The sequence below is a fragment of the Hyperolius riggenbachi genome, chromosome 11, assembly GCF_040937935.1.
Source record: "Hyperolius riggenbachi isolate aHypRig1 chromosome 11, aHypRig1.pri, whole genome shotgun sequence".
NCBI lineage: Eukaryota > Metazoa > Chordata > Amphibia > Anura > Hyperoliidae > Hyperolius > Hyperolius riggenbachi.
Window position 1 is genome coordinate 252,121,198 of NC_090656.1, and position 20,462 is coordinate 252,141,659.

A 20,462-nucleotide genomic window follows, 5' to 3' on the forward strand; every position below is an offset into this window, starting at 1 on the left:
GACTAAGTGCCTCAACCTTCAAACAAGAAGAAGAAGTACTTTGCATGAGAAAATTTATGCGTGCTCAAACACCAAGTTTAAGGCCTCTTTTCCACGGACTGTTGAGCTGTGTGCTCAGCAAGCAGTTACCAGGCAGCAGTGAGCAGATACCAGGCAGCAACAAGCAGTTACCAGGCAGCAGCAAGCAGTTACCAGGCAGCAGTGAGCAGTTACCAGGCAGCAGTGAGCAGTTACCAGGCAGCAGTGAGCAGTTACCAGGCAGCAGTGAGCAGTTACCAGGCAGCAGTGAGCAGTTACCAGGCAGCAGTGAGCAGTTACCAGGCAGCAGCGAGCAGTTACCAGGCAGCAGCGAGCAGTTACCAGGCAGCAGCGAGCAGTTACCAGGCAGCAGCGAGCAGTTACCAGGCAGCAGCGAGCAGTTACCAGGCAGCAGCGAGCAGTTACCAGGCAGCAGCGAGCAGTTACCAGGCAGCAGCGAGCAGTTACCAGGCAGCAGCGAGCAGTTACCAGGCAGCAGCGAGCAGTTACCAGGCAGCAGCGAGCAGTTACCAGGCAGCAGCGAGCAGTTGTGAGAGTTTGAGAGCCATTTCACTGCCTATTCACAGTCCATGGAAAAGAGGCCTTAGGGCCGGTTCACACGGACGGCAGGCGGCGATAGGGCGGCCAGGAAGTCGCGTCGTCCTGTGACGTCCCGTTCGGTGGCGGCGGTACAGAGATCGTCGCGATCAGCGTTTCTCGTCCCCGCAGGGGGACATGAAGCCGCGCCGGCTAGCCGTCCCTGGACGTTGCATGCGGCTTCTAGGGACGGCCGAAACGATGCGTTAAATCGGGATCAGAACGCCGCGTTTATGCAATCGCCGGTAATCGACGGTAACCGCGCAATGCTAAACGCTCCTATTCACTTGAATGGGAGAGTTTAGCCGATGGGTCCCGAACGCTTGATGGTAGACGCCGCAAAGCGTCTGAACCGGCCCTTACCCTAGCAAGTCTGACATTGCAAATCTGGCCTAATTGGCTATTCATGAGGCAATGCTCATGCAAATGCATGCACAAACCAATACCACAAAGCAGTCACCCTGCTACATGCTACATTAGCACTATCCGGCTTAGTGCACACCAGAGCGGTTCGGCAGCGTTTTGCGATCCACTTGCGGCTGCGGATACGCTTGGGTAATGTATTTCAATGGGCTGGTGCACACCAGAGCGGGAGGCGTTTTGCTGAAACGCATACTCCCGAGATGAGGCATTTTTTGGATTGCGGAGGCGTTTCTGCCTCCAATGTAAAGTATAGGAAAAACGCAAACCGCTCTGAAAAACGGCAGTTCAGAGCGGTTTTCCAGGCGTTTTTGTTACAGAAGCTGTTCAGTAACAGCTTTACTGTAACAATATATTTAATATATGAAATCTACTACACCAAAAACGCTTTACAAAACCGCAAAATGCTAGGTGAAATGCTACAGAAAAATAAGAAAAAGCGTTCCAAAATCTGCTAGCATTTTGCGGATCTGCTAGCAGTTTTTGGTGTGCTCCAGGCCTCCAGGAGCGCCACGGGAAGGATTCCCAATGCCCCCTTTTTATACAACTGGGGGGACCGCAGGGTCCCAGGCTCTCTCACTGCCTGGAAACCACAGCGGCACCCCGGAGGGGGAGGCTGGGTGGCGTGGACGACCCCCCCCCCCCCCAAGTGTGGCCAGCGCCGGGGAGAGCCGTCTGCACCCACCTCCCAATATTAAAAACAGGCACTTACCTTAACGTCCATTGCGTTCTGCTACATGCGCATTAATTTGGGGGCATCACATGAGAAAGGAGAGAAGCATGGGTCACCCCGAGCTTTAGAGCTCAGGGCTGGCTCACATACAGCACTCCAGAGGAGGGGGGGGGGGAGGACAGGCGCACTCACTCCAGGGTTCACACCACCGGAGCAAGCCATCCACCACCTGCCTCCAAAGGATACAAACTGCACAAAATGCTTTCCATGAGAAAATTAATGCGCATGTAGCAGAACCCAACAGAACCCAATGGACGTTAAGGTAAGTGGCTGCTGTTTTAATATTAGGAGGTGGGTGCGGACGGCTCTCCCCAGCGCTGGCCACGCTTGGGGGGGGGGGGGGAGGGGGGGCGGCTGCGCCACCCAGCCTCCCACTCCGGGGTGCCGCTGTGGTTCCCAGGCAGCGAGAGAGCACTTTGCAGTATTGGTTTTTTTGACCCTGCATAGTTTAGCTTGCGAAAGCAAATGCATATTTGCATGAGCATTGCCTCATGAATAGCCAATTAGGCCGGATTTGCAAAGCCAGACTTGCTAGGGTTAAACTTGGTGTTTGAGCACGCATACATTTTCTCATGGAAAGCCTACTTCTTCTTGCATCAAGGTTGAGGCACGTACTCTATTAGATAGATAGATGCGGCGTATGCTACGACGCGGGTTGGCTAGAACTTCTTATTTGTCTATGTTTGCACATATTTTAAATTTTACAATTTTTCGCCATAGTGCCCCTTTAAGTTCCGACTCAAGATAAACTTTTGCTTGTATTCCTAAATGTTAACTGCAGCTTTCACATCTGTCACGGATGGTTGCGGGGCCGCAGGCGCATCCTGTAACCGCCCGTGAAGAAAAAGCGATCGCACTCGATTCCCTGCATCGATTGCGCTTCAAATCGATACAATCTGGGTTGAGTGTGTAGGGGGAGCTGAAGTCCTTTTCTTAGCAGAGAGAGCACCATCCTAAAGGCTGGATGGCTCTTTTGATAGGCTAATGAGCCTGGGCCCAGAGAGTCCCTGGCTTCAAGCTGTGCTGATGGCCCATCCATCAGGAATAAGGTGACACCTAGCTGATCTCACATTCAGATGTTAATTGAAGGAGCCAACAGGCCCTTTCAAAAAAAGGAGATCCCAAGAGCAGACACAGCTGGACTCCAGTCAGGCTGACTCCAGCCTTAGAGTTCAGTGAGGGGAGGCGCCCTTAGAATGTATATAAGACCAATAATTCTATGTACACTATATAAGTTGAGTAATCAGGTAAGGAAGAGATGCTCTTACCTGCTATAAAAGGTAGAAGACAACTTGTATAAAAATATAAAATATTTTATTGGATTAGCACCTCGACAACGCGTTTCGCGACAAAAGTCGCTTCCTCAGGTCATGTAAAGTGCTATAAGAGAACAGAAGATGGCTTTCAGACTAACACATACATATCTCTAAACTTGACCAAACACATGTTGCTTATATGGACAGTAACAACAATAAAAGACATAATATTGCAAAAAATGCCCAAATGATAATTATAAACATATACACATAAAAAACAGTATAACAATATATATATATATATATATATATATATATATATATATATATATATATATATATATATATATATATAAATCATATGTATAAGAATTTAAAATACTAATAAATGTAGCAGTGGCGTAGCTAAGGGGCTGTGGGCCCCGATGCAAGTTTTATAATGGGGCCCCCTTAGTACTCTATACATAACAATTGATACGGCGCACCAAAACCTGCCAATAGCAACTACAGCATTAGAGGTGAAAGAAGTGGATGGGGAGCAGCTTGTTAATGATTACCACTATTCAAAGTATCTATAGAAGTGATTATTATGAGCACAGGACCAATAGAGAGCTAATACTGCAGTTGAGGGAGGGCCCTTCGGGGCCCCTCTGGCCCAAGGGCCCCGATGCGGCCGCTACCTCTGCAACCCCTATTGCTACGCCCCTGAAATGTAGGTAGAAGAAAGAGATAACTATGGCTGTGTTAAAACTATTGCCATACTGAGACTGGCCAGTAGATGGTAGTATAGGTATACAAAGCGCAATAGGCAACACAAATTACAAGTTAACGGAACTATACGTACAGCTATGTAGAATTATCTAATATAAATATTGTGTGTAATTGAACAATTAATAATTCATGGACACCTAGAGAAATATACTATATGTAATTGTGTGTACCACAATGCATTTTTAATACATTCTAAAGGGTGAATGAAAATACGGAGGGTGTATAGCAAAAGAAAGGGGGGGGGGGGGGGGTGGTAAGTGTAAGAGCTAAACGAGACACACGGGTCGTGGATAGCATATGGAGTAAAAATGTAAAAGACCAGAGTAGCAAGGGCCATAAGAGGACTGCCAATTGTGAGAAAGCTGTGGAGTCCAGCACGAAGTAAAAAAAGAGAAAACCGGACAAGAAAAAGGAAGATGTTTATGGGGCTGATTGGAGATCTTACCTCTATAACTGCTGTAGAAAGTCCGGGCGCCATATGTGAGAGGACGCCGGACAACATCTAAATGAAACCTAGAGAGCGGTGAGAGTGTACCCAAGCGGACGTACGTGGCGTCGTATGACGTCATATCCGGAGGTGTGTTGGAATAGTCCGAAAGGGCTGCCCTGTATGGGCTATAGTACGGGAGCTAGGGATGTTATTTGGGCAGGAGGATGCTGTCTACACGTAATAGCCAGCTGGGATGCCCCAGAGAAAGCCACTCCTACCAGAACGGGGGGTGGGAACTCTGAGAGGTAGGGAACAGCCGTGTAGCTGTATTGTGAGTGGCAATTGGAGGAGGCAGACGAGAGTGGCCATGGTGGAATAGGAAATACTGTATAAGCTATATAGTGTATATTAAAGGGGAATAATGGTGCACTTATAAAAATAATAAATAATAATAATTAATGATATGGCATAATATGTATATGGAATGAAATCTAGTCTCTATAGGGCATCTGTTAGAACACACATGTATGAGTAATGTATAAATACTGTATAAGCTATATAGGGCATCCACCTGGTCTGAACTCTGAACTCAAATTGAAACCCAGAACTCTGTTTTCCCACAAAAAGGACATCTTTCCAGGAACTAAGTATTTTTCTCCCTTCTTTTATTTTTTATACTGGCTATTACTGTCTTAATAATTGTGATTTTAATAATTGTCTTTATATATTAATTATTTATATTGCGTGAATAAACAACTTTCTCCAAGTCATTCACTGTTTCGCTACCCTGCTTATCAGCACACACAGAACTGATCCCGGGTCTCTGAAGATACGCTACTGTTTGTTTGTTGTTGGCTAGACAGAATAACGTGTGTTTAACCGTTTTATTCGCAGGATTAGTCAGTCAGTTAGTGGGCTCCACGGTCCCATGGTAACCGCGGTGGTGGCAGTTTACTCTGAACCAGTAGGTGACGTTGTAATTACCCGTGTCTCACAGGCTCCCTTCTGAGTTGTCTGCGGCTAATTCTTAACGGTTCCTGCGCATTGACTGCGACCAGAGTTCGCACGATCTGTGCGCTGGCACCGTTTAGAAGGCTAAGTGCGGTCAGCCACTAGGGCTACTGTGACAACATCCCTCTCACTTCAGTTGAACTTTAACCTCCTTGGCGGTAACCCCGTGTGTGACACTGGGTAAGCCGCCGGAGGGTGCCGCTCAGGCCCTGCTGGGCCAATTTACATAATTTTTTTTTGCTGGACGCAGCTAGCACTTTGCTAGCTGCGCCAGCACCCCAATCGCCGCCGCCGCGCGCCCGATCGCCGCTATCCGGTGCGGCGCGCGCCCCCCCCCCCCAGACCCCTGCGCTGCCTGGCCAATCAGTGCCAGGCAGCGCCAAGGGGTGGATCGGGTCTCCCAATGACGTCCCGACGTCGGTGACGTCATTCCGCCCCGTCGTTCTTTGAACGGGATTTCCTGATCGCCTATCGCCGGAGGCGATCGGCGGGGCTGGGGGGATGCCGCTGAGCAGCGGCTATCATGTAGCGAGCCCCGGGCTCGCTACATGATTTAAAAAAAAAAAAAAAAAACTGCTGCGCTGCCCCCTGGCGGTATTTTTCATACCGCCAAGGGGGTTAAAGGATACCCAAGTTAAAAAGAAAGGGTGTTGTTTTACTTATCTGGGCTCCTTACAGCCCCTGTAGGCTTGTAGGTTCCTCGCTGTCCTCTTCCTCGATCCGCTGTTCAGCTCGGTACAGAGCACGATATAGCTAAGTCGTGCACGCCTCCTTGATCGCACTTCCGTGGCCAGGAGCGCTCTGCTCATGCTTACTACGTAATGAGTCATAGCCATGCATGCGCAGAACTCTCACGGTAATGGGAGCATGATCAAGGAGGTGGTAGCTGGGCCAGCGCATGCGCAGTAGTGTGCAACTTAGCTAAGTTGTGCTCTGTACCAGGCTAAACAGCGCATCGAGAAATAGGATCTGGAGGACAGCGGGGACCTATCTCCCTCTCAACCCAAAATAATATAGCGTGTGTACAATGCTTCATTTTTGGCCACTGCTGCAGATTACGCAAAACTTGATGGCTCACTTTATTATTTTCTACAAAATCTATTACTTGCATGTATTAATTTTTGCTCTTTTGTCTCTCAGGCATTCCGGTCAATTTCCAAGAGTATAACGATGTTCACCTGACTGCAGTCATCCTGAAGACATTCCTGCGGGAGCTGCCAGACCCTCTGCTGACCTTTAACCTCTACAGCTTTGTTGTTGGCTTCTCCAGTAAGTTCTGCACCTTCAGCTAGGCACGAGATGACAATCGCCAGATCTTCCTGTCCTGGTTGGATCTGGTAACCCTTGTAGAAATGTGAGGAAGCCCGGCCTGGTTGTACATCTGAAACACCATCTCCAGGATCCCTTTGGAAAGATTTTCTTTCACTACCTGTCTCAAAGTAAAACTGGGCTCTTTTCTGAGCCTTACTCTGGCCTTAAAGGAACCCAGGGTGAGAGGGATATGGATGCTGACATGATTTATTTATTTTTAAATAATGCACATTGCCTGGCTGCCCTGCTGATCCTCTGCCTGTAATACTTTAAGCCATAGACCCTGAACAAGCATGCAGATCAGATGTCTATGACAAATGTGACAAGATTAGCTGCATGCTTGTTTCAGGTGTGCGATTTAGACACTACTGACCAGAAAAATCAGCAGGACTCCCGGGCAACAGGTATTGTTTAAAAAGAAAGGGTTGCTTTTGAAAGAACCCTGCAGAGTTCCTTATACAATCAGCCTTTCCCGAGACCAGTCTTTTTGGACAAAGCTAAATACACCAACGAAACGTTTGTAAAGCAATTTTCTCCCTGAGGACCCAAAGCGCATAAGCTTGTCTCAGATCAGTGCATAGTGATGTGTACAGAGGAAAAAGTTATGTGCTTATAAATGGGTAGCCAGTGTAGTGACCAAAGGATTGGTGTTATGTGGCAATGGCAGAGCGGGCTTGTTAGCAGTCTTGCGGCAGCATTCTGTTACTAGCTGCAGGTGGTGTAAAGGCTCATACACACATCAGACTATAGTCTTTGGAAAATGAAGGATCACTGACCATTCTTACCACCCTTCATGTAGTATGAGAGCCATACTCTACACAGTCTATTCTATGGAGCTGAACTCTCCATCAGAAAATAATCTTTGCAAGATTCTGCACACACAGATGCTGTACAGACACAAAAGATCAGTATCTGCAAAAGATCTGTTCCTGCCAAAGATCCGTTCCTGCAAAATGCATTCATAGTCTATGAGATCTTCAGATCATCATACACACCTTGTTTAACAGACATTCATCTGCAGATCAGACAATCATCTGCAGATCTGAAAATCCATCCTGGTGGATCTGATCTGCAGATAAATGTCTGTTAAACAAGGTGTGTATGATGATCTGCAGATCTCATAAACTATGAATGCAATTTGCAGGAACGGATCTTTTGCAGGAACAGATCTTGTGTAGATACTGATCTTTTGAATGTCTACAGCATCGGTGTGTGCAGCATCTTGCAAAGATTTCTGTCTGATGGGGAGTTCAGCTCCATAGAATAGACTGTGTAGGTATGGCTCTCATACTACATGGAAGGGGGTAAGATTTCTGTCTGATGGGGAGCGCAGCTCCATAGAATAGACTGTGTAGAGTATGGCTCTCATACTACATGGAAGGGGGTAAGATTTCTGTCTGATGGGGAGTTCAGCTCCATAGAATAGACTGTGTAGAGTATGGCTCTCATACTACATGGAAGGGGGTAAGATTTCTGTCTGATGGGGAGTTCAGCTCCATAGAATAGACTGTGTAGGTGTGGCTCTCATACTACATGGAAGGGGGTAAGATTTCTGTCTGATGGGGAGTGCAGCTCCATAGAATAGACTGTGTAGGTATTGCTTTCATACTACATGGAAGGGGGTAAGATTTCTGTCTGATGGGGAGTGCAGCTCCATAGAATAGACTGTGAAGGTGTGGCTCTCATACTACATGGAAGGGGGTAAGATTTCTGTCTGATGGGGAGTGCAGCTCCATAGAATAGACTGTAGGTGTGGCTCTCATACTACATGGAAGGGGGTAAGATTTCTGTCTGATGGGGAGTGCAGCTCCATAGAATAGACTGTGTAGGTGTGGCTCTCATACTACATGGAAGGGGGTAAGATTTCTGTCTGATGGGGAGTGCAGCTCCATAGAATAGACTGTGTAGGTGTGGCTCTTATACTACATGGAAGGGGGTAAGATTTCTGTCTGATGGGGAGTGCAGCTCCATAGAATAGACTGTGTAGGTATGGCTCTCATACTACATGGAAGGGGGTAAGATTTCTGTCTGATGGGGAGTGCAGCTCCATAGAATAGACTGTGTAGAGTATGGCTCTCATACTACATGGAAGGGGGTAAGATTTCTGTCTGATGGGGAGTGCAGCTCCATAGAATAGACTGTGTAGGTGTGGCTCTCATACTACATGGAAGGGGGTAAGATTTCTGTCTGATGGGGAGTGCAGCTCCATAGAATAGACTGTGTAGGTGTGACTCTCATACTACATGGAAGGGTGGTAAGATTTCTGTCTGATGGGGAGTGCAGCTCCATAGAATAGACTGTGTAGGTGTGGCTCTCATACTACACGGAAGGGGGTAAGATCTCTGTCTGATGGGGAGTGCAGCTCCATAGAATAGACTGTGTAGGTGTGGCTCTCATACTACATGGAAGGGGGTAAGATTTCTGTCTGATGGGGAGTGCAGCTCCATAGAATAGACTGTGTAGAGTATGGCTCTCATACTACATGGAAGGGGGTAAGATTTCTATCTGATGGGGAGTGCAGCTCCATAGAATAGACTGTGTAGAGTATGGCTCTCATACTACATGGAAGGGGGTAAGATTTCTGTCTGATGAGGAGTGCAGCTCCATAGAATAGACTGTGTAGGTGTGGCTCTCATACTACATGGAAGGGGGTAAGATTTCTGTCTGATGGGGAGTGCAGCTCCATAGAATAGACTGTGTAGGTGTGGCTCTCATACTACATGAAGGGTGGTAAGATTTCTGTCTGATGGGGAGTGCAGCTCCATAGAATAGACTGTGTAGGTGTGGCTCTCATACTACATGGAAGGGGGTAAGATTTCTGTCTGATGGGGAGTGCAGCTCCATAGAATAGACGGTGTAGGTGTGGCTCTCATACTACATGGAAGGGGGTAAGATTTCTGTCTGATGGGGAGTTCAGCTCCATAGAATAGACTGTGTAGGTGTGGCTCTCATACTACATGGAAGGGGGTAAGATTTCTGTCTGATGGGGAGTGCAGCTCCATAGAATAGACTGTCTAGGTGTGGCTGTCATACTACATGGAAGGGGGTAAGATTTCTGTCTGATGGGGAGTGCAGCTCCATAGAATAGACTGTGTAGGTATGGCTCTCAAATTACATGGAAGGGGGTAAGATTTCTGTCTGATGGGGAGTGCAGCTCCATAGAATAGACTGTGTAGGTATGGCTCTCATACTACATGTAAGGGGGTAAGATTTCTGTCTGATGGGGAGTGCAGCTCCATAGAATAGACTGTGTAGGTGTGGCTCTCATACTACATGGAAGGGGGTAAGATTTCTGTCTGATGGGGAGATCAGCTCCATAGAATAGACTGTGTAGGTGTGGCTCTCATACTACATGGAAGGGGGTAAGATTTCTGTCTGATGGGGAGTGCAGCTCCATAGAATAGACTGTCTAGGTGTGGCTGTCATACTACATGGAAGGGGGTAAGATTTCTGTCTGATGGGGAGTGCAGCTCCATAGAATAGACTGTGTAGGTGTGGCTCTCATACTACATGGAAGGGGGTAAGATTTCTGTCTGATGGGGAGTGCAGCTCCATAGAATAGACTGTGTAGGTGTGGCTCTCATACTACATGGAAGGGGGTAAGATGTCTATCTGATGGGGAGTGCAGCTCCATAGAATAGACTGTGTAGGTATGGCTCTCATACTACATGGAAGGGGGTAAGATTTCTGTCTGATGGGGAGTGCAGCTCCATAGAATAGACTGTGTAAAGTATGGCTCTCATACTACATGGAAGAGGGTAAGATTTCTGTCTGATGGGGAGTGCAGCTCCATAGTATAGACTGTGTAGGTGTGGCTCTCATACTACATGGAAGGGGGTAAGATGTCTGTCTGATGGGGGGTGCAGCTCCATAGAATAGACTGTGTAGGTGTGGCTCTCATACTACATGGAAGGGGGTAAGATCTCTGTCTGATGGGGAGTGCAGCTCCATAGAATATACTGTGTAGGTGTGGCTCTCATACTACATGGAAGGGGGTAAGATCTCTGTCTGATGGGGAGTGCAGCTCCATAGAATAGACTGTGTAGGTGTGGCTCTCATACTACATGGAAGGGGGTAAGATTTCTATCTGATGGGGAGTGCAGCTCCATAGAATAGACTGTGTAGGTATGGCTCTCATACTACATGGAAGGGGGTAAGATTTCTGTCTGATGGGGAGTGCAGCTCCATAGAATAGACTGTAGGTATGGCTCTCATACTACATAGAAGGGGGTAAAATTGGTCTGTGATCTTTCATTTTCCAAAGACTATGGTCTGACGTGTGTATGAGCTTTAAGTCTTTATTTGGAAGGCCTGCATTGAGGACATTTTTTTTTCTGCTCCACGGAACTCCTATAAGCCAGCTAGCTTAACACAAAGACCCTTTTTCCTTTTTAAGCATGTAATTATTTTTACTATATTTTATTTTATTATCCTTCTAAACTGTAGTCTGTCTGCAGGTATAGAGCCGGAGAAACAGGTGGACTCGGCTCGGGAAGTTCTGAGGACTCTGCCTGAGGAGAACTACGAGGTCCTGAGGTTCCTCACGGGATTTCTTGTGGAGGTGAGGCTCAACAAGCACCTTTTATGATCTGAACGAGGAATGTGGAGAAATAACTGCCGATTGGTCGTTTTATATGTTTGGACCTCTAGCGTTTGCACTCAGTTTTTGATTTTGGATTGTGAAACCTTCCTTGAAGGAGAAATACGAGTAAATCAGCACTTCCCGATTCTCTCTTTTCCAGGTATCTGCTCACAGCTCTGAAAATAAGATGACCAACACTAATCTGGCGGTGTGCTTCGGGCCAAACTTCCTGTGGGCCAAAGACGTGGCCATGACCTTAAAAGCCATTAATCCCATCAACACCTTCACTAAGTTCTTGCTGGACAAGCAGAGGGAGCTGTTTGAAGAGCGTCTGCTGTAATCCAGAATGTTGTCACTGCAACGCTCCACCACTGCCAACCCAACGCCGCACAGCCCCCCTCTCCCGCCGCCGCCGCACTGTCCTGTTCTCCTGTGCGCCCTTGTGTACGTGAATACCTCTGCGTGACATGTTGGAGCTGGGATCTCCAACTCAGACGACAGCACACAAAGACCCTTCTAGCTAGACCCACCCACGTGTCTGTCCAATGTGTGACCTTTGGTGACAGCTGATGCCTCTGGCAGGCAGAGCGCTCTTTTGTGTGATGGTTGTGTTGGGTGTCCGGTGGTGTGTTGTGACATAAAAACCTCATGATTGTTCGATGGGAACTTTCTGTCCCATCATCCTCGTTTCCACAGTTGTACTTACAGTTTTAAGCAGTTAAGCTTGTTTATACGTTTAAAAAAAAAAAGTCACAGACAACCATGAGTTGCCATGGAAGCAAATCCTATTCCAGTAGCCATTATCTGGTGAGAACTGCACGTTACACTTTTAGCCAAAGCACATTTTCGCCCATATGTTAGATGAAGTTTATGGGGCTGACCTGTCGGAGAATGTGTTATGTGAAAGGAGAGTGTGAAAGATATGGAGGCTGAGATTATGACTCACATTGACGTTACTCTTCCTGCAGTTTTATCTTAACTGAATATGTGCCCAACCGTTTATAGAGTAAAGGTCCGTGCACACAGTATACAAAAATCGCCACAAACGACCAACGCCACGGAAACTAATTTACCAGCGGCAAAGATAAGTTAGGTGTTTTGCCCAACGCCATTGTCCGCACTCCAATGTTGCAAATGAGCAACTCATTTAAAAACTGCGTGCAGAAGCGACTTAACACTAGTGCGCAATGCATCTCAAACGACATTGTACACACATAGCTGACTGCATGATATCTGCGCAGTTCATCCAGATAAATAAAGCAAAATACCCAATATCTGTTGATCGCCGTCATTCGGTGACATTTTTTGTGACAAGGGTCGGCATTTCCACCAACTTTTGTATTGCGTGTGTACATAGCTTATGACTTGGGCCTAAGTCTAGAAATTGTCCCCACCCCTATCTACCATTGGACAACTGTCACTGGTCTGGTTCCCATGGATTCTGTCACCGGTATAACCTGATTAGAGATGATGACAGTAGGCCACTGTGAGTGGCAAAATGATGGAGGAAGGGTCGGACAAATCTTAAAATCAAATCTTAAAGTGTAGCTGCAATCACGCACTTATCAACAGTTCTGCTCCCTTTGCCCACTGCAGACGTCCCCCGTCATCCAGCCCGTGAGGGTCTGCTCATATCTGAAGGAGGTTAAGTGTAAAATTCACCTGTCGTGCAAGTTTCCCTTACCAAGGAAGTGAAACCAACACCTAAGACGGCAAAGCTGCCAATCAGGTGGCATCTGATTAATTGGCATATCGGCTAGCTAAATTAATATCGGCTAGTGATTTTGATTTGCTAGCTGCCATTTACGCTTCCTGAACAAAGAAGACTGGTCTGCAAGGTGAATTCTCCGCTCCTCCCCAGAACTAAGACTTCTAATGCCTCTTCTGTCTGCATTTCTCATCTGTTATATGGATCTGATTTGCAAAGGCCATCTTTCCCTTTGCTGGGCGTATCTCCACCCCCACTTCTCTCTCTTTATTGCATTTATTATTCCCATTTTCTTACTTCTGAAGCACAAGAGCAATTCATCCTACTGCATTCTGACAACTTTGTCCTTTTTCTGGGTTCTGCAAGCCATTTCTGACACCTTTCTATTTCTGGGCTCTGCGAAGCAGATCTGACACTTGTCCATTTGTGGGCTCTGCTAGGCATGTCTGACACCTGTCCATTTCTGGGCTCTGCGAGGCAGATCTGACACCTGTCCATTTGTGGGCTCTGCTAGGCATGTCTGACACCTGCCCATTTCTGGGCTCTGCTAGGCATGTCTGACACCTGTCCATTTCTGGTCTCTGCTAGGCATGTCCATAGTAGTGTATACCTGAAGACCTCAGGCATGTCTGAGATGACAGAACTGTAGGCTGATGGGTAAGGCCAGCCACACACTTGTAGATGGCCACCCAATATGACAAAATGGTCAGCCTTTCTCCGATCAGAATCCGAGAGTGATCGATTCCAACCATACATGCCACAGTACATTGATATTGATTAGATTCCAGCAGGAAATGTATTGAAAATCGATTGAAGCACAGTGTTGGACTGTTCGATGCGATGCAGTGCGATTGGCCCTTGACCTGAAAATTTCCTGTCTGATCGTTTCTATGGATTTCTAGGTCTAAATCGATCAAAAATCAATAGATCGTACATGTTGGGGCGAACATATTTCTGAAAGATTAGATCTGAGTAATCAAATCTGCTGGAATTAAATGGAAAAATCGATGTGTGTATGGCTAGCTCAAGAGATAGAATGCAAGAGCAGAATAAGATTATCCCTGCTGTATAAATGATGCACTTTATATTGGATCAGTTAAAAAAATAAAAAAGAGGTCTCGTATGGAGGCAACTTTTGCACTATCATATGTAGCCAAAAATTTCAGCGGCGGAAGTCTGAGGTGGGCGTGGCAGCAGAAACGATGGTAGAAAACGGAAACATTCAATTTCTGATAATACTGGGAAGTCTGGTAACCACATATGTCATTGCAGGTACATTTAAGGTCCAACGGTAAACAGGTTCTCTTTGTTTCTATGCCTCGACAGGATGTTTTGGGTCATTTTCTTGTATGGGGGACAGGAGAACCCAGAGGAAGGATTTTTTTCTTCCTTTAAACCACCCAAGAGCTGAAGGCCTGGAGCTTGAAGCTCTTGTGTTTGTAACCTCACACTCCAGGCTTAATGTTTGCTTCATGGGCCATTTTAAATAAGTCAACCATTTTTTTTTCTGGATGACTTTTGGCCGTTTCGTTCCCCAAACCTCAATTGTTTCAGCGGTACAAAATTCAACTGTGAACAAGACTTTTCTCCTTAGTGGTTGTGTCTGATTGGTTCAGGCTACAACGTAACAGTGTGATGTGGCCTCCCACGAGTTTAAAGCTTTTCTCTCAACGTAAAACTTAAAATGAAGCTCTAGGGGGAACAGTAAAGCATTTGTTCTCTGTTCTCCAGTCCTTCTCTTCTTCTATAAGCAGGTGTCTTCTCCCCTTGGGCCGCATGAGGTCTTCTGCTCCCATTGCCCTCTATCCACCACCCTGGAACCTCCTCAGTCTAAGAACTATAAAAAGGAATCAGCCCTCATGATCAAGGCTCCTAGAGCTCACTTTAGCCCGCCAGAAGGGTTGGAATGTATAAGACACATCAGCATACACAGCTGGAGGATCTTCACCGCTGTTAGTTGATTGTTAGAAGGTATCTGAGAAGGTAGGAAAGTGAGGACAGAAGACCAAAGATGTAAGTAGAGAAGATGGTAAAACTGGTACAATCCCATGATATTAGGAACAGGGGACTAAATTGCACAACTTCTGCAGATTACCCCAGTTTTACCGTCATCTCCTTCCCTATGCCCACCTCTATTGTAGACCCGTGGAACCCTTTCTGGGGAGGAAGCCTTTATTTTCACTTTAAAAAGTTCTTCCAAACATTAGTAAAAATTAGTAAATTTCTTTCAATGCCTTTACTTGAAAATCTTGTGCCTGCCCCACCCCTTTATCTGTCCTCTTTTATGCCAGGAGGTGCTATATGTCTGGAACATTGACCTATACCAGTGATGAGCTATGCCTGCTGAGCATTTTATAGATTACCTCCACGTTGGAGTTAAACCAGCCATTAGTTGGTGGAAAATTAGGGAAATAACCCTATTGGGGGCGGGGGGGCTTATAAAGTTGGGGCACTTTTCTCAGCACATAGGCAGGAAAACGCATATTTGCTTTCTGCTCACAATATAATAGTTGTGGCCAAAGTGCAGCTTATCTCATTTGCTGTGTTTGTCATGTAGCCCTGAACCGGACTGGAGGAGGGGCGGTCCGATATTTACAATGAGGGCTTGAACTGCAGGGAGTATAAGTGAGGGCGGGGCAATGTCTGCTCCTTCATACACAGCTGCTAGAACAGAATCGCTCCTTAATCTGTTCTCCCGAGTTTGCCAAATACTGCAACATGTTAGGAGTTATTATATATTATATTGTATTCTATAAAAGGTGCAGCGGATTAAATATCTGAAATAGATATGTTGTGGCTGAAGTTTTATTTTCGTTTCTTGACTTTATTTGCGCTTTTGTATTTTGGTCCAGTACAGGGGTTGTCAGATTCCAGGCTGGATGTCGCAGCTTTTCTATCGTTGGTAAATACATGATTTGGCAACATTCCACCGTCTCTTCAGTGTATTATGTTAAAGCGATCCCTACTCTTTCCTCATTAGTCGGGAGATCGTTATCTGCTGCCAGGAAATCTCTTTCCATGGTATTAGCCAGCTGTAGAGTTTTCTTAGCGTTGATGTCTCTGGAAACAGGTGTAGGATGCATCTTGATACCTCAGAGTTGTGGTTTTCTGGACAGCTCCTCCTGTCTTGGGGAGCTTGTTCTACCACAAAGATACGACTTACACCTGTGTCAGAGACAGCTTACCCTGTCTCAAGGTGTGCTTCTCCTGAAACACAGTACAGTGTAAAAACTGAGCTTGATCTGTTACGTTTCCTTAGTAGATTATAGTATATCCTGAAAACCCTTTAATCTAGCAGAAGTGCACAACCACCCCCTCACCTGGGCCATGTGTCACATCATTGTTTGTGTTGCTGAAAGTTTGGGGAAATGGCAGGTGTGTGTTGACTGCAGTTGTATTGTGTCAATAAAGTTTTCTAAATTCAGGAGCACCTCATTAGATCTTCGTATACAGAAATTATTATTATTATTCAGTATTTATGTAGCGCCAACATCTTCCACAGGGCTTTACAGAATACACTTTGTCATGTCACTAATAAGACAATACTAATAATACCAAATAAGACTGTGCACCGTTGAATCTGATTAGGCCATATCCAGCAGCCTGTTTTGGGGGTTTTGAGTGATTTAATTAGATCCATAACTGTTGAAAAAGGAGGTCTGAAGCAGACTCCTCCCCCTTTAGCCCCACCCTCCATTGGGCTGTGCTTTACATACAGGAGACGGAGTTTTACTTCTCTCCCACCTTGGGACACCAGCATAGGTAGAGTGCACAAACCAGGCCACAAGGCTGAGGGAGGCAATTGAAGACACTCCCACTGAGCTGATATGAAGGGGTTTTGGTAACGGGCACACAGACCATATGACTAGCAATTTACGGTCTGCAAAAGGTACTCCGCTATTATTTATGTCTTGAAATGTGAACTACATGATTTGTGCTGATTGTGGAGAAAGCAGATGTGTATAAGACCTTGGAAGACCATTCATACACTTTAACATGTTATTGCTTTGTGTTTGTGCCTGTGTGCACCACTAAGTCACTACCTTTTCTGTGATCTGATATGACCCAGGCAATGATATTAGTCTATTGATCCAGACCATCTTTTGCAGAATCATTTCGGGCTCCTGACCTTTGACCTGGGGATATTGTAGTCAATCAGACCCCCTATATCACTATGTAGGATTTTAGCCAGAGCTAGTGCTATATAGCACATTATGTTTTGTGTGCCATAGGGGGCGCTATAGAGTACAGTGCTGGTGACTTACTCCCTCTGCCATTATAATGAATGTGAACTGTTAAAATCTCATATGTTTGGTACTTTTAAGGTGGAGGGGTGACATTAAGGACTATTTTAGGGTTCTTACTCCAGTCTCACAGTACTCTATAGCCTGCCCAGGATAAGCCTGAATCGTGTGACTTTCCTCATGCTCTGGCCAGGATTAAGGTGGCCACACACTATACAATTTTTTAAATATCTGTTCAATTTAGGAATTGCAAGCAATTTTTCTGACTGACTGTAACATTTCAAAAATATGACCAATGTACCACACACCTGTGTTCAATTTTGTCCCCAATTATGATAAAAATGATTGGAAACCCAGAGAAAATTGCTAGGGTGTGCATATTAATAAATTAACAATCCAACACACACCATACAATCTTTAGTAGAAATTGAAGAGAAATATCTGGCATTCCGGATCGATTTAAATCGAAAAAAAATAGAAATCCGATCGGATTTTTCAGTCGAATGAAAAAAAAGCTTTCGATTTTTTCGAGAGATACGATCGTTTTTATCGAATTACTGTAAAATCAGATCATTTTATTGTATCGTGTGTGGCCACCTTAAGTCTCTTAATGTTTGTGAGTGCGGAACACACAGAGGATTGCTTTATAAAGCCATAAAGAGATCGGTAGCAAAATGGGAGAGGTTGCTCAGGGTAGCCAATCAAAATCCTTGGCTCATTTGCAGCTGCCTCCTGATTGGATAGTAACACCTACGTGATTTCACTTGTGGAAGTCTGTCCAATCAGCAGGCCGATAAGACAGACATGGCAAATTGAAGTGATTGTTTCAGGAGAGCGTATGTTAGAGAGATAAACCTTAGAGGGGGATGGGTGCTTCATTAGCTGATTTAAAGAATTCCAATTGGTGGCTTTGGGCAGAGCAAGTTTCCTTCAGTTCAGCCATTCTCATATCTACACAAGGGATCATTAAAGTAAACCAATCACAGACAGGGAGTTATAAACAGACGCTCATTATAAAGGACAATTGAAGTGAGAAGAATTTGGAAGCTGTCCTTTTTATTTCCTGTTAAAAAATACTAGTTGCCTGGCAGCCCTGCTGGTCTATTTGGCTGCAGTCGTGTCTGAATAACACCAGAAACAAGCATGCAGCTAATCTTGTCAGATCGGACAATAATGGCAGATACACCTGATCTGCTGCATGCTTGTTCAGGGGCTATGAATCAGCAGGGCTGCCAGGCAATTAGTATTGCTTAAAATGAAATACATATGGCAGCCTCCATATCCCTCTCGCTGCAGCTTTAAATAGCAGGGCAGATTTTCTGGTCAGTTGGGGATAATTGCCCATTTTTCTTCTTCCCTCCACCAGTGCAAGAATTTACAGCTACAGTACGGTGGCCTAGAGAGAACGCTGGTAATGCTCCTGCTCCTTCTGGCCAGCAGATGGCAGACTGACTATTATTCCTAAACAGAACAGAAGCCTTTTATTCAGAAGTGTGACCTCTGGTGGCTGGAGGGTGCAGAAGTGATCAGAGTCTCATACAGAAGTCTCTCCAGACTTCAGGCCCAGACACAGGAGCTGCCAATCGCCACACTGAGGTGTGTGGGTAAGGAACATTGTAGCTGGAGTTCTCCTTTAATCCCATGAAATTCTGCATCTTCCAGTAACTGATGTGTTGAACACCTGATCCTGCCACTGCCGCTCCTTCCTTATTACATGTACATTTTGCTGGACATAAAATCCTATCAACAGATCTCCACAGATCTTAAAAATGTTAAAACACTTTAAAAAAAAATTGTATTAGTCGGTCTTTCCTCCCAATGAGAAGCCGTGATATATTGTGATTCCGCACTTTGCCCATGTGTTTCGTGGGGCAAATACCTACATCATCACGCCAAGTCAGTGCTCCAAACCGGTTCCCTGCTAAATGGAGGTGTCAGGTTCCCCTTGAAGTGAGAGGTACATGGAAGCTGCCATATTTCATTACTTGTAAACAATACCTGTTGCTTCGCAGCCCTGCTGATCTATTTAACTGAATTAGTGTCTGAACCCCCCACCTGAAACAAGCATGCAGCTAATCTTATTTTTGTAAGAAAAATCTGATCTGATGCATGCTTGTTCAGGGGCTATGGCTAGGAGTATAAAGAGAAGGACAGCCAGGCAACTGGAATTGTTTAAAAGGAAATAAATATGTCAGCCTTCATATATATCCCTCTCACTTCAGGTGTCCTGTGAGCTTTGTCCTAGTGCTAAGTAAGGCTAACATTGGCCCTAATTTATCTTGGCCTCTTATTGGGCCTCCTATTTTTGTATACTCAGGTTAATAAAGTATTGTTTTTTGTCTCGTTATGAAGTGATCTAGTTGGCATTTCGGAGGCAGTATGCAGCTGGTAACCTTCTCTTATCCCTCGGCCAGACCTGCTCAGTGCAAGTTCCCTGTAATAAGACATTACCGTGTAACGTGAAAGCACAGAAGAGTTGTGCGTTCTGTATATTTGCTCTGTGGCCGCCGCTCGCAGCTCTATGGTTGTTTGTGGGAATGTGTGTGTGGTCTGCCCATGCCTTACGTTATGCTTCAGCCGTGACTCTTCTATATGGTGGTGTGTCTGCAGCCCACAGCCCTCCAGAAGCTAAAGAACTACAAGTCCCAGCCTGCCCTGTCACCTGGCGAATGACCGGGCCTGAGTCTTGTTCAGCATCTGGAAGGTGGCGGCCATCTTGTGTCTCACATAAGCTCCACCTCCTGATCAGTCAGCTGGCAGGAAGTGAGCTCTCACATAAGCTCCACCTCCTGAGCAGTCAGCTGACAGGAAGTGAGCTGTCAGTGGGAGTGGCCGCTTGCCGTGACTGATAAACATGTGACCGGCTTGTAGTCGTTTCCAGTGGATCGGTCGTGAGGTTTTGCACTCAAGACTCTATTTTTCTTGTTGTATTTTGACAGTTCTTGTATATGCCAATGGTTTTCGATGTCCTGTTTATGATTTTCACTCCTGCAAAGTCACTGCGTATGATTTTACTCTGCTTTTAAATTCACGTTTTGTACTTCAGTATAAGGAGAAAAAAAATGAAACTGTAAATTACAAATCGTGCTTGTGGTGGTGTCTTTATTTGTGTTATTTGAGGGGATGGCGTCATGATGATCACTCCAAGGTCCAATTTGTAACTAAATATCCCACCTGAAGCTCACGCTTCTGCACTATATACTGGACTATAAAACTCATCTTCTCCCCCAAAAGTGGGCGAAAAAAGTCACTGCGTCTTATAGTCCAAATTCGGGGAGTTCCTGACTTGTGAACGCCGGACGATACGCTCGCAATGTCGGATACTGTATTGTGCCCATGCAGAGGGGGACACAAGGGGGACAGAGGAGGACACAGGGAGAC

The 20,462-nt window shown here is 45.7% G+C and overlaps 1 protein-coding gene across 2 annotated transcripts in view; it reads left to right on the forward strand.

Moving 5' to 3' along the window:
• Positions 1–20,163, forward strand: part of ARHGAP1 (Rho GTPase activating protein 1) — a 143,489-nt gene extending 123,326 nt beyond the window's left edge. For both annotated transcript variants that reach the window (XM_068260095.1, XM_068260096.1), the window contains exons 11-13: positions 6,377–6,505; positions 11,005–11,108; positions 11,290–20,163. In XM_068260095.1, the coding sequence (XP_068116196.1) occupies positions 6,377–6,505; positions 11,005–11,108; positions 11,290–11,469 (413 nt within the window). In that variant the 3' untranslated portion in view covers positions 11,470–20,163. The remainder of the gene's footprint in view (positions 1–6,376; positions 6,506–11,004; positions 11,109–11,289) is intronic.
• The last annotated feature ends 299 nt before the right edge of the window (positions 20,164–20,462 follow it).